This window comes from Sylvia atricapilla, chromosome 2 (genome assembly GCF_009819655.1).
Source record: "Sylvia atricapilla isolate bSylAtr1 chromosome 2, bSylAtr1.pri, whole genome shotgun sequence".
Lineage (NCBI taxonomy): Eukaryota > Metazoa > Chordata > Aves > Passeriformes > Sylviidae > Sylvia > Sylvia atricapilla.
The window spans coordinates 26,941,604-26,955,102 of NC_089141.1; the positions used below are offsets into that span (position 1 = coordinate 26,941,604).

Here is a 13,499-nt window from a genome sequence, read left to right on the forward strand (position 1 = left end):
TCCAGGCTACACAGTGCCCCCAGCAGAAACCCAGCTCCACAGGCAGGCTGCCTCCAGTGAGCTCCAGCACCAGGCAGCTCCCACTTAATGCCAGTCACCTAAAGCCACAGTGACAGGGCCATTTGTGGTGTAATCTAAGTATTTCTGCTATCCCAGGGCTAACAAGTTGCTCAGAATCCCAGTTCCTATCCAGAGGCACGTTAGTCAACCTTCTCTTTACAATGCAACTTTGAGTCATCACCCTTTAGTCCAGCAAACATTTAATTCTTACGCAGCCCAACTGCTGGAGATAAGCGGCTCTGGGAAACCATGTCCAGCATACCTTGATCCTGAGAGTTTAAGTCCTCCAGCTTACGTCCTTGCAGCATCCAGATCTGGGTCTAAAGCAGTTGGGGTCCGGACAACAGCTCCAACCGTGCCTGCCAGGGAGAGAACACATCAGCCCTGAGATGCTAAATTAAGCTGCTAAAAATGGAGGGCCACGTGATTTTGTGCAGTGCTTTGCTTATCTGTCCTAGTGCTCACAGGTCATGGAAGGCTCCGTCCCTGCCCAGCAGCATTCATGCTTCCTGAACTAATGCAGGGAGGCAGAGGACTGACACTCACCTTGCAGAGATTTGCTGCTCAGCAGCTTAACTGCAACTGCCCCTCCTTACGCACAGAATTAAGCCAGAATTAAGACTGGCCACCACCATGCCGATGCTGGCCTCCGACACGTCCCTGGGCAGCCATTTCCTCTGGGGCAAAGCCAATTCATTTCAAAAGGTAAAAAAGCAAGTGAAATACCCTCCTTGTAACACCAGCAAGTATCTTCCTTGTCCCTCACCGAGGCAGGGGAAAGAGAATTGTTCCTTGTGCACCCCTTTACCAAACCAAACGCAAGCGTGATCTGCTCAGCACTTTTATTCTGCATACGCCCATCAGACAAGCAAATCCAGAGCTAGGTGGATGGAGCCACAGAGCTGTTTTCCACCCTACCATACCTGCACCACACCTCATCCTGGCTCACGGGCTGGAGTCTGGGCTCTCCCATGTGGAACAAGCAGCTCGGCACGCTGCACTTCCCAGCTCCTCACTGCAGCTTGCTGAGACTGTGGCATGTAGCTGTTCATTACATACATGCCCCGCTCCTCCCATCTCCCCCTGACAGACAGACAGACAAGGCTTTTCAGATGGTGATCACTTTTATTGATGTAAGGTGGTACACAAACAGATCAGTTTCTATCAGCCTCTCCACCTCCCCCAGGTTCGGGGAGAAGTTGGAGGAGTGGGGGAGACAAGGGAACAGAACTGGCCTCTCACTGCAGGATGCAGAGCTAAGCGGTGGTGAACAAGGGCAGGGGCTCCAACAAAGGAGAGTCCTGCTTCCCTAGGCAGCAGGGGGGGCTGTGTGTTCAGCTTACTCCTTGGATGCCATGTGGACCATCAAGTCCACAACACGGTTGCTGTATCCATATTCATTATCATACCTAGGGACAGAAAACAAGCACTGTCAATGGCTGACCCATTTCTTGCACCCCTTCTTTTATTTTTCTGCTCCTCTGCCCCATCCCACACAACTGAACTCCCATCTATCCTCTGAGGGGAAGGAGGCAGCTATAGTAATTTCAGGTAAGAAGCAATCCCACTCCACAGTGAGGATGGAGGTCTGTGTATCCACCTGGATCACCAGCAGTAACCAACCCAAGTCTGTAACCTGTCTGTGCCAACCCCCACATTCCACAGGGCTGCACCTACCAGGAAACCAGCTTGACAAAATGGTCGTTCAGTGCAATGCCAGCACCCGCATCAAAGGTGGAGGAATGGCTGTCACCATTGAAGTCACAGGAGACAACCTGGAACACATGGAATTGTAATGCATATGATTGCCCAGTGTGTACTCAAAGTGCCCAAACCAGGATCCTGGCAAAGCTGCTGCCAACAGTCCTTTAGAAAAATGAGGCAGTGCCAATAACCAGCAGCCGAGCGAGCAGGCGTTCCTCACCTGGTCCTCTGTGTATGCCAGGATGCCCTTCAGGGGCCCATCAGCAGCAGCCTTCACTACCCGCTTGATGTCATCGTACTTGGCCTGAGGAGAGACAGATCCAAGATGCTCAGATCCCAACTCACACAAAATGTCCACCAGGGGCAGGGGAAGGAGGAGACACACATGGGAACACCCCAGCAGGTGCTCTTCTCAGAGATCACATCTTCAGGACAAGATGGATGCAGAGGACAATTCCAGGTGCAATACAGAGCTTAGAGGAAGCTAGGGCACATCTGGAAGTTGTTGGGACCTCATCCGTAACACTTACTGGTTTTTCCAGACGGCAAGTCAGGTCCACAACAGAGACATTAGGGGTTGGCACACGGAAAGCCATTCCAGTAAGTTTCCTGTGAGAGATGTGAGTCAGCAAGGAGCAGCATCTGGCACTCCCCTGCCAGCCTAGGAACGTTCTGCCTCCTCGTGACACCTCTAAGAAGGGGCAACACTCACCCATTGAGCTCAGGAATGACTTTTCCCACAGCCTTAGCAGCTCCAGTAGACGCTGGGATAATGTTCTGAGCAGCACCTCTGCCATCTCTCCAGAGCTTCCCAGAGGGCCCATCCACTGTCTTCTGTGTGGCTGTGATGGCATGGACAGTGGTCTGAAGGAAGAGCACGGGAGTAAGAACACAGCCAATACTCTCCAGAAGGAGCATCCCAGGTGACACAGGAAGTACACATGCTTTCCCTCTCACACGAGGTCATCCCCTCAGCACCAAGCTGCAGACCTACCATGAGACCCTCCACGATGCCGAAGTTGTCATGGATGACCTTGGCCAAGGGCGCCAAACAGTTAGTAGTGCAGGAAGCATTGCTGGGGTAGAGAGAGATAAAGGCACATCAGCCAGAGGCAACACTTCCACTGAGGTGAAGTGAGACCCCTGGCAGCTGGTCAGAGCTCCAGGCTAGAAGCCATGCTCCTCTCTCCTTACCTGACAATTTTCAGAGACTTGTCATACTTCTCATGGTTGACGCCCATCACGAACATGGGAGCATCAGCAGAGGGGGCAGAGATGATCACACGCTTGGCACCACCCTTCAGGTGAGCCTGGAGAGAGAGAGGTAAGAGATTACATAACTCAGGATGCTTCCAAGCTTGCTTCTTCAGATCTCTTCTCCTTCACAGCCCCATCTTGAGCATCTCTGTAGATCGTGAAGTGCCCCACAGGCAGAAGCAGCACTATCACTTCTCCCCTGTGCCTCTGTAGCATACTCACCCCGGCCTTCTCCATGGTGGTGAAGACACCAGTGGACTCCACAACATATTCAGCACCAGCATCTGCCCACTTGATGTTGCTGGGGTCACGCCTAAGGAGGGACAAAATTTTAAGAGCTGCTTCATGAGACACTTGCTTTCAATCTCCAGAAGAGCAATGGGGAAAAAGATACTTACTCCTGGAAGATGGTGATAGCATTCCCATTGATGACAAGTTTCCCATTCTCAGCCTTGACAGTGCCCCGGAAGTGGCCATGAGTAGAGTCATATTTGAACATGTAAACCTAATCAAGAGAGGAGGAGAAGGTCAGGGACCCAGGCTGCCATCATCCTCTAACACACTGGGAAGTTACTAGAACAGATCCAGAGAAGCCGTACTCAGAAAGGCCCAGAGGGGGCACTGCAAAGCAACTCACCATGTAGTTCAGGTCAATGAAAGGATCGTTGATGGCCACCACTTGGACTTTGCCAGAGAGGACGGCAGCCCGGGTGACCAGGCGGCCGATGCGGCCAAATCTGGAGAGAGAAAGACATGCGTGAGGAGGCGGAACAGGGAACCAGCCCAGCTGGGCATGGGAGGCAGTCCTTGGCAGCCTTCCCTCGGGATCATCCACTGCTCCCTGGCCGGTAGGGCGGGAGGGAGCCCTGCAGCTCGTCCAAAGGCCAAGGCACCCCGGTTAAAGATTAAGAGCGACCCCCGCCCCGGAAAGGTCAATCGCTAAATTTACTGAGAGCCCCGGGGATCCGGTTACTCCTCGGCCCGGCACCAGAAGGTCACATCCCCGGGGCCGCCATCGACACACGATCCACCAGGAGACCTTTTGGTGGGGGGCTGCAGGGATCCCCGGGAATGGAGAGGGCAACTAAGGCAGCCGGGCAACGGCAGCCCCTTCCGGAGTGAGTCACCCCGAATCCGAAGAGAAATGAGTCAGCAGCACCGCTCTGCCCCGGGGGGCGCCGGCGGAGCGGGACCGGCGGGATTCCACCTCTCCCTCCCCCAAATCTTCCCCCGCGCCCTTGAGGCGTCCTTGCCCCCCCACCCCAAAATCCCTGCCGGCCCCGGCACTCACCCATTGACTCCGACTTTCACCATCTTGACCGCTTCGGGATGTTCCTGCGGGCAGAAACCACCAGTAGGGGCATGAGGAGAACCGGCACCAGCCGCCCCCGGCAGCCGCGCCCGCACCGCCGCCGTTAACGCCTCGCCGGCGCCGAGGGGCGAGCGGGGAGCGGACTGGGGAAGGGGCGAGGGGAGACCCGGGCTCGGAGCAAGCCCCACCCCCCCGGGCGATCGCTCCCCCGCCCCGGGCGATTAACCCGCCTCCCCCCCGCCACAACAACCATCCGCCCCCTCCTCCTCCGGCGACCATCCCCCCTTCACACACCCCTCCGTCCTCGCCTCACCGCCCCCCTCACGCCGCCCCCGCCATTTTGCGCCGCGCCGCCTTTGTGCCCGTGGGCCCCGCCGCCACGCGGCCCCGCTCCGCCCGGGAGCTGCCGCACCCCCTGCCGGTGGGCGGCGTGCGTGTGTGGGGAGAGGGCTCTCACACGCCCACCGCCCGCCGCCCGGCTCTCCCCCCGCGCATCTCCCCCGCCCCGCCGTTACCTGCTGCCTCCGAACCGCCCGGCGCGCAGTGAGGAGGTGGCGCAACGCCTCTCCGCCGCCCTTTATAGCCGCGTGTGGGTAGGGCGCAGGCCCGCCCCGCCGCGACGCTGTCGAATGGCAGCGCGGGGGCCGGACCGGGCTACGTGCGCCCGTGCTGCGGGTGCGGATGCCGAAGACCCCCCCCCGTTTCCCCCGCCCCGCCGCCCCCCGTTAACAAAGGCCCCGCGCCGGGAACGGAGGGTCCGTAGCGATTACCCTCCCGTCGAGCCACCCCAAGGGGGTTGGTGATGCTGGTGGCGGTGGTGAAAGATGCACCGGTCCTTGCGGGGAGTTGTCCCCAGGGCGGGGATGGGCAGCTGCGCCCCTGCCCGAGGAGGCGGGGAGGGACCCCCGGCTGATTGCCGGTCAGGGGCTGCTCCCGCCGGACTTGCTGCTGCTCCGGAGGATGGTGTGCGCTGCTTTCGCCTGGTAACAAAGGGCAGATAGCCACCCGCCCCGGCTGCAGTCTGTGCCCCCTTGGATGGAGTAGTATCCAGTATCCGAAGGGACCTACAGGGAAGCCGGAGAGGGACTCTTCGTCAGGAGATGTAGTGGTGGGGACAAGGAGTAATGGGTACAAATTGAAAGGGGGAAAATATAGAATGGATATTAGGAAGAAGTTCTTTACTGTGAGGGTAATGAGCCACTGTAACACGTTGCCCAGGGAGGCTGTGGATGCCCCAACCATGGCAGTGCTCGAAGCCAGGCTGGATAAGGCCTTGAGCAACCTGCTCTAGTGGGAGGTGTCCGTGCACGTGGCACGGGGGTTGGAAGTGGATAAAAGTTCCATTCCAAGCCCTTAACATTCCATGATTCTATGGCTGCAAGGGCAAAGGGACTGCAGGGATGCTGGGGTCACCCCCGAGGGAGCAGGCGTCCCCCATTCCCCCCGGCACGGGAGGTACTGGCTGGAAGTTCTCCCTCCTCCAGGGACCCCCCTCTCTGGGCGGGTTTAGCCAGGCGTGCTCCGGACTGGGCCCCTGGCCGAGCGCTGCCCCGGCAGGCCACGGGCGGCAGCGTGAGCACCATCTTAATGAGGCACTGCGGCACTGCTGCCGCTGCCCGCGGGACGTGACGGCGGAAATCCTGCTCGTCTGCCGCCTCGGCCCGCCTTCCCTGGCTGCCTGCGAGGAGGAAGCACTCCTGGCATGGCCGCTGCCCGGCTCCCCGCCCCCCATGCTGGGCTCCCTCACCGAGCCCTGCCGCCTCCATCCCCCGGCTCCGTGCGGGGCAGGTGCGGCGGGACAAACCCGCCCTAGGTACAACGCCCAGAGCACGCGCAAATGCCAAATCTCCCATCCCGGAGGAAGGTGTGGCAACAGTGGGGATGCAAATCTGGACTGACAGAGCAGGTGGGGGTGGTGGGAGCTGGAATGGCCCTCTGTCTGCTCGTCTGAGCAGGGCTTTGATGATAAGGGAGGGGGTGGCCAGGCTGGGGGAACCACGCAGGTACTGGGGTGGGGGACAAGAGAGGGGTCATGCACCTTAAACGTAACCCTACTCTCCTTATACCACTGCTATTCCCGGTGCTGTCGAGGGGCTGGTGGCTAAGTTTAGACCCAGCTGAGGTTACAACCTTTTCTTAAAGGCCAGGACATGGTGATGGCTCGCGGGGCACAGCAGCAGGGCTACGAACTCGTGCCGGGGTCGGTGGTGCCCCAGCCGCAGCCCACCGAGGGAGGCTCTCGGGCGGGAAGCTTCAGCGCAAACAGGAGGCCCCAGTGTTTGCTCAGGCGGGGGCAGAGTGCGGCCGGGGTGAGCCAGCGCGGCCCTTGTGCCCCGCGCCCGGTCGATCCCTCCTCACCCGTGTCCGCCCCCCCGGCCGCACCGCGCCGCAGCCGCGCGTGCCGCACGCCCCACGCGGCATGGCGGCGGCGGCGGGGCCCGGCACGGCCCCGCGCGTGGGGCCGGGGGCGCCGGGGCCTCTGCCATCGCCTCCCGCCCAGCCCCGGCCGCGGGCGGCCACCGCCGAGCGCGGACGCGGCAAATTCGTACAGCTTCTTTAATGAGCGAGTCCACAGGCACGGGGAGCAGGGAGGGGGCTGCCGGCGGAGCGGGGGTTCAGCTGCCTCGGGGCGCAGCTGCGGAGCCGGACAGTTCCTCGTACCGCCGCGCCGCTTCCTCGCCGCCTCAGCCTCCCTTTTTCGGGGCGGGAGCTTCAAGGCTTCGCGCAGCGGTGCGCCGTGCTGGTTCCCGAGCCGCGCGGGTTCCCGAGGCTGGGTGCCCTCGGGCCGCGGGGAAGCGGGCCTGGTGAGCCGCCCAGCGGTGTCCCGCCCGCCTGCTCTCGCCCCGGCCGGGCCCCAGCCCCGCACCGGCAGCACGGGGAGTCCCCGGTCCCGGCCTTTGCCCGGGCGGCTTGCAGGTGGTGTCCCCACAGCCTGCCCCGCTGCCCCATCCCCTCGCTGTCCGTGCGCTCAGCTCTGCCCTACACTTCTTCCCTGCCCGCTTGCTCTCTTGGCCCTCTCACCTTGGAGGCCGTCCAAAGCTAACACCCCAAACCACTGAAGGTCCCGATTCGGTCCAGTTTCAGCCCGAAGCAACCCCTGGGCATGGCCTTCCAGGCCCAGTCTCCAGGCAGTGCCCACTTGCGACTGGCGAGGTTCTTGCGCCAGAGCGATGGACGGGCAGCTCTGGCCCCAGATGGGAGGAGGGGGAGAGTGGAGGAGAGTAGCCGAGGACCAAAGCTGGACCCCTCCTTCGTGTCCTCTTCGCTCAGCGTGGACTCGGCCTCCAGGGGCAGCAATCGTGAAAGGAGCATCTGGGATAAACGGAGGAGAGTGGGGTGAAGACTGTGCTTGTGGTGATAAGCCTTGTACCCCCTGGTACCCCACTGCCCATATCCTCCTGAGGGCTCAGGCAGGACACTGAAGTGATGCCTGCTCACAGCACTGAGCCTGTGACATTGCATTTAGACACAGGGAAGGGCTTGACCAGCGGCTCCCACTATCTGAAATGGCTTTGCCGTTCAAAACAGCAGGCAGACAGCTGCAGGGCAGATTGCCCTGCTCTTGTAAAAACCACACGCACATTCTGCTCTGGCCCAGATTTGGAAGGCAATTATCTTCAGTCCTTGCTGCTTTTGTGGATGCTGAGCACCTCTGTGTGCTCAGGCTGCTGTATACCATTTCATGTTTTCCAGAGGGCTGCTGGGAAGGATGGTCCTGCTTCAAATACCTGCTGCTAAAGATGAGGGAGAGGCAGGAGCAGAGCAGGTGTGAGGAAGGGGGACTCCCCATCTGCTGGAAATCCTCTAGGTTGGCTGTGCGGACTGTAAACCCCCCAGCACTGCTGGGAGATAAAGGTTGGAGGGTGTGTTCGGTGCAGTGGAGGCATGGCATTGCTGCCCAGAGAAGCAGCCTGCAGGAGCCGTTCCACATCTGTCTCTCACATGGATGCTGAGCTAAGGCTGAGGATGCCTTTGTGCAGCTCTTTGTGGTGGCAAGTTAACTGAAGCGGACACAGGCATCCTCATGGAGGACTGAAAGTGGTGAGTCATAGCAGGATCAGTCTTGTGATTTTAGTTCATGTCCTGACTACTTCCCTGTGGCTTTCCCAGGGTGATGTAAAGGCAAGGTGCTGGGGCTCAGGTTAGGGTTTGGGTAACAGGGAGCTGGCTAGATTTGAAAGCCAAAAATATTATTGCTGTAATTGCTGAGGATAAAGTATTTACTCAAGCGAAGAAGCCCTTAGCTGGCATCCTGACAGGGCTCTTGGTCTTAAAGAGGGTCTTTAAGGGGGTTAGTACTGAGCTTAGGAGCAAAACTCCTGGCCTGACAGGACGCATTTTCCCTCTGAAACATCAGAACCAGGCCCTGAAAATGATGGGAGACATGACTGTAATATCTGGTGGCTGCTGACACAGTGGGCTTAGAAAGGACCAGGCTCTTCACTGTTAAAAGCTTTTGCAGAGCTCTAAAAAGCTTTTGTCTGTTTCCTGTCTTGAAATTCTGGTTCTCCTTAATGGCTGGGTTATAAAGATAAAGTCACCCTAGAGATGAGGCTGCTGAAGGAGAGAATGCAACAAGAATAGACAGCAGCCTCATTGCAGTTGGAATTTGGGAGCACCTCTCATTTGAGGTTCAAACACAACCACCCCTCCTCCTCCCTTCCTGAAATCAACCTCAGCTCTCTCCCACTCCCTCCTACCTGTAGCTTCTGTCCTGGTAAGGACACTGTTTGAACGCTGGCAGAGAGCAGAACCAAGAGGAAAAATGAGCAAGACCACAACTGAAGCCCCAGCATCTTCTTATCCCAGGGCTGGTGGGAGGCAGGGCAGGACTCTCAGCATCTGTGTCGGATGTGGTCCCTGGCCCCTCTCTGCCTTTATAGCTTTGGTTCTGGCAGGCGACTGGCCCCAGCTCCCTGCTGAACCACCCCCTGGAGCTCCTTAACTTTTCAGCCCTTTTGTCCAGGGTGATATATTTCAGGGTGAGCTCAGCAAGACCCCTTCCTCTAAAGAAAAAAGACACAAAGGTGTTTACTGAGTGTCTGGGAAGACAAATGCGAGTTGAGCTGCTGCTGGCCAGGACCTGGAGGTGTCTGTCAGGGTCAGGGACAGGGTGACACTTTGAAACGTGTCCCAAAAGGAGGATATTGAAGGCTGCGTTGTGTAGGAGTATTGAACATACTCCTCATAGGCAGAGTGCTGTTAATGCTATTTCTCTAACCGGTATGAGCATGAACTGCAGCTCAGTTAAGAGGTAGGCACACTGCTGGTTGCACAGAGTGGACACAAATTCAGCTCTGTGACAACACAGGCTTTTGTTTTTAATATTTCTATCTTGGTGAGACAGTTGGGCTGGGAATGAAGAGCTCCTGCTGCAGAAGGTGGGTGAATTCCAGTAGTACACAGAATTTGTTGTAGTGACAGGAGCGTGGGTCTAGTACTATTGGGCACATAATTTGCGGGCTGTCTGTCCCAAGTCACCATCTGGAGGACTGGGCTGAGTTTCCAGAGGAACCGTCACAGAAAAGAGCTTGTCAAGACTCAGCTTGCACTTTCTCAAGCTCAGGCACACAATGGGAGCAGGATAGCAAGGAGCAGATTCCTACCTCCTAAATCTTCTGGCCATTAGTTCCCCCCACTTTGTTTACCTCTTCCATTTTACTGTAGTTTCTCACCAGCTGAACAAGGCAATGAGGTCACTGTTTGGAGATCAGGGTGCAGAAGTCAGCCTGGGTGTGATGACAGAAACTAATCAGCAAAGTTTGTCAGGGGAGAGGAATGGGGGGACTGTAGCCCAGTACAGGATTAGCAGTGGGTGTGCTGGGGGAGTTTAACAACACCCCGAACTTCCCTTTGTTCAGTACTGTTGCACAAAACAGTTGGGTCAGAACTTGACAGGACGTGTTCTGCTGCCTGCTTTTGTTTACTTTTTTCAAAGAAAGAAGAAAAAATATAAAAAAGTCACAGTTCAGATATTTGCTGTGTCTCTCCCTCCTTTCCTCCCTTTTTTCCTTCCAGGCATTTGGCACTTGCAGGTGCAGGTTTGTGAGTCTATCTCTTCTCTGCTCAAGGAGACAGAAAGTTTTACGAACCTTTTGCATCCAGTCCATGAGAAGTGAGTAGGGGCTTTCAGTCTGGAGCACTGATGCTGGAAGCAGTGCTTTGCACTGCTGTGGACATCCAGTTCTGTTAGCTCCAGCTGATGGCTGCAGCCCACCACGGGTGCTGTGTCCAGAGCAATGTGATGCTCTAGTGTTCCTGTCTGGCATTCCTGTCACCCTCTGGCAGCACGTGGAGGGGCTCTTGAGGCCCCACCAAGGCATTTTGTGGGAAACAGGATTACTCTTATACCAACCTTTGAATCTACAAAGCACAGGGGACTGCTGGACAGTCACGGGACACGCACCCCACGTGGGCATTCCATGGGGGTGCCTGGGCACAAACGAGGTACAGGATGTGTGTGCACAGCCAGCCCCTCCTTGTGCTGGATGCGGTAGTGTGAGCAGCCATCTGGTGTGAAAGTTTCAGAGGGATGGAAAAGAAAGGAAGGACAGGAAGTAAGCACATGTTCGTGCTGCATGCAAGGTGTCCCAGAGGATGCTGTTGTGTACTTGCCTGTCACATGTGGCCATCCAGAAAGAGCTGAGTCAGTGTGCTCGAGCTCTCCTGCTGCTGGCAGTCCGCTGGAACGCACAGGTTACATGAGTCAGAGTCAGTCCTTTCCTGAGTGAAAGTCCTTTCCTAAGTGCTGCAAAAGCAGTAATAATCTGGTTTTGATATGAAATGTAGCAGCAGTTTGATCTGGCATCCCTTGAATGGGATGGCCCCCATACTGGAAGAAGAATGCCAGAAATGTGTTTGCAGCTACTCAAAAATTCCAGTCCACTTGCACAAAGACTGAGCCCTGCAGGGGTGGACAGGCTCCGAGAATCCAGATGACAAGTGCCCTCTTTGGGTTCAGCAAGAGCTGGGGCTGGCAAGAGAGAAAGGGCAATCACTGTCCTGTGTCAAGCAAGAAACTTCAGAGACTGCAGAAAATTTGCAAATTTTCTTGCAGATTCTTGTAAGGTCTTGCAAATCCAGCAGAGCCTGGGTAAAATGCAGGTGCTCAGTGACTCAGGTGCCATGACGCTGCAGCTGCTCCGCATCCCAGATCCTTGCTGGGACTGCAGTAGAACTGAATAGTTACTCTTAATATGTCCTGGCAATGACTGTGAAGTGGAAAGGCTTTGGCAGACAAGTCCTCGATTGCCCCAGTTTTCTCAGACTCAAATAGGTTATTGTCCTTCTTTCCTCTCTGATGCTAACAAGTTTTCTTTATAAAAACCCTTCCCCTTTGGATGCTGGGGCACTGACTCCGGAGCTTGCAAGACCAGAAAAGTGGTCTCCTGCTGAATCACAATCAGCTTTCTACAAACAGTTGCATATATAGGAAAGGAGCAGGACAACGTGAGACTGAGAGATTTGGGAACTGAGTGAGGTACCCTAAAGGAACCCCCCTTGGTCCAAGATGGTAGAAAATGATGATGGTTGCTGCAGGCTCTAGAAGTGTACAATATTCACATTATTCCACTGGTACCATTTGTAGTTCAGAGTAACCATGATCAGGAGTCCCTAGAGAATGGAAACACCACTGATGTTGCCTTAGAAGCAAAGGAGTGGGATTACTCCTTTAGCAGTGATTTATGGTCATTGTGGCAGCCATCGAAATACATGCTTGTGAGGAACAGAAAGGCAGCAGATATCTACTTAAGGCTGCAACCACTGTGTAGCTGCCCAAACCCCTCTTGGGTTTTGCCTCATCTTCCTTCAGGACTTCCTTTGTCCATGAAGAATTAGCACGACTGCTAATTCTTCTTGTATCAAGAGAGAACAGTGAGGAGAGGAGGATGCTCCCCCTGCACGCGCTTCAGAAAGGGACCAATCAGCTCTCACTGACTTTTCACTCTGCCCGGGCAGCACAGTGTCTGGGACTGAGCAAAGGGCAGACTGCAAAGCAGCGGAGCCTGCGTGTCAGTCTGGTCACTGATTGTCACACTCTCCTTCCCTTCACACAGGAAGGTGACTGTGTGGATCTCCTGAAGGAAGAAGTTCAACTACATGTCGTAGAAAAGTATGGCCTGAAGGTGAGCAAAAAAAAAGTTTTATGGCCACCTCACTTCCTCTATCCACCCATTCATATCTCCCCTACTGCAGCACTGGCAACATATTATCTCACATCTACACAAGACCTATCACTTGTAAAACCTCGAGGCTGGGCAGACATCCATATGTGCTGTCCTTTCCTTTTTTTATTCCTGTATGTGAGTGTCATACCCTGTGGGTGGTGAGGAAATCACGTATGGTGTGCATGACTCTGTGCTGTATTTACTGTCAATGCTGTAGCTGCTACCTTTGGCTCTTGGAGCCTTCACTGAATATTTTATCAGGAAGGAGGGGAGAGGGACAATATTGCTGTAGCCTTCTGATCTTTGTATTTCATGCGATTGTCCTGTGGCTACTGGCATGCTCTGGAGTTGGAGCATATCTGTATTAGTGTTTGGCTGTTAGGCTGGTGGCAAGTGGGCAGGTATTTTCAGTGAGTCATGGGACTCAAGCGGGGTGTTTATAAATACATCTGTCACCCCATCATTCCCCCCTTTACTTGTTTCTGGAAGCATTTAACATGGTTATGTCCATTCAGATATTGGCATGAAAAACCACATGCTCAGGTTAGTGCAAAGCTATGCACTTCCTAATGACTGGGTTTTTTAAATAGGGATCCAAATAAGCTACAGCAGCTAGTTCTGCAGTTAGAACAGAAGGTAACTGAGCAGCATGCTCTACTTGCTGGGTGAACCCAGGTGACCACAACTGCAGGAAGGCGGTAAAGCCTCAGAGACAGAGACTGCAGATCTGCGAGAACCAGTGGAGAGGAGGACCACCCTTCCCATTCCTGCTCAGCTAGTGACTAGTCTGCTTTCTAGGCAGCTGACAAGGTAAGAGGAAATAATTCTGTAAGAGGAAAGAGCTCTGGGACAAATGCCAACTTGCCTCTAGACAGAAGGTTAAAGGTTATTTATGTGATTAACACAAAATCTAATTTAGGGCACTTCATGTTCACAGGGCAGTTTAAGGAGTGCCAGGACTGACTTGAAAGCTGATGTGGCATTTGTGAAAGGAAAAA

At 55.5% G+C, this 13,499-nt stretch overlaps 2 protein-coding genes across 2 annotated transcripts; both read right to left on the bottom strand.

Annotated features, from left to right (window-relative positions):
- Positions 1-1,165: 1,165 nt before the first annotated feature.
- Positions 1,166-5,590, bottom strand: GAPDH (glyceraldehyde-3-phosphate dehydrogenase). The gene is given in 13 exon segments (XM_066341169.1): positions 1,166-1,469; positions 1,738-1,835; positions 1,985-2,068; positions 2,295-2,373; positions 2,477-2,628; positions 2,759-2,840; positions 2,959-3,074; positions 3,244-3,334; positions 3,420-3,526; positions 3,659-3,758; positions 4,313-4,356; positions 4,849-5,031; positions 5,033-5,590. Coding segments are annotated over 13 exon segments (1,749 nt in total). The 5' UTR covers positions 5,576-5,590; the 3' UTR covers positions 1,166-1,399.
- A 1,778-nt stretch (positions 5,591-7,368) lies between these two features.
- On the bottom strand, positions 7,369-9,129 carry LOC136373965 (C-type natriuretic peptide 2-like). Its single transcript, XM_066339056.1, has 2 exons — positions 9,034-9,129; positions 7,369-7,645 (listed from the first exon to the last, which is right to left on the bottom strand). Exons 1-2 carry the CDS (start codon positions 9,127-9,129, stop codon positions 7,373-7,375), a joined length of 369 nt encoding a protein of 122 aa, XP_066195153.1. The 3' UTR covers positions 7,369-7,372.
- Positions 9,130-13,499: the final 4,370 nt, after the last annotated feature.

Coding starts and splice junctions, on each gene's coding strand:
- LOC136373965 (XM_066339056.1), bottom strand. CDS start 9,129: ATGCTGGGGCTTCAGTTGTGGTCTTGCTCATTTTTCCTCTTGGTTCTG. Junction 7,646..9,033: donor TACCAGGACAGAAGCTACAG/GTAGGAGGGAGT, acceptor CGTTTATCCCAG/ATGCTCCTTTCACGATTGCT.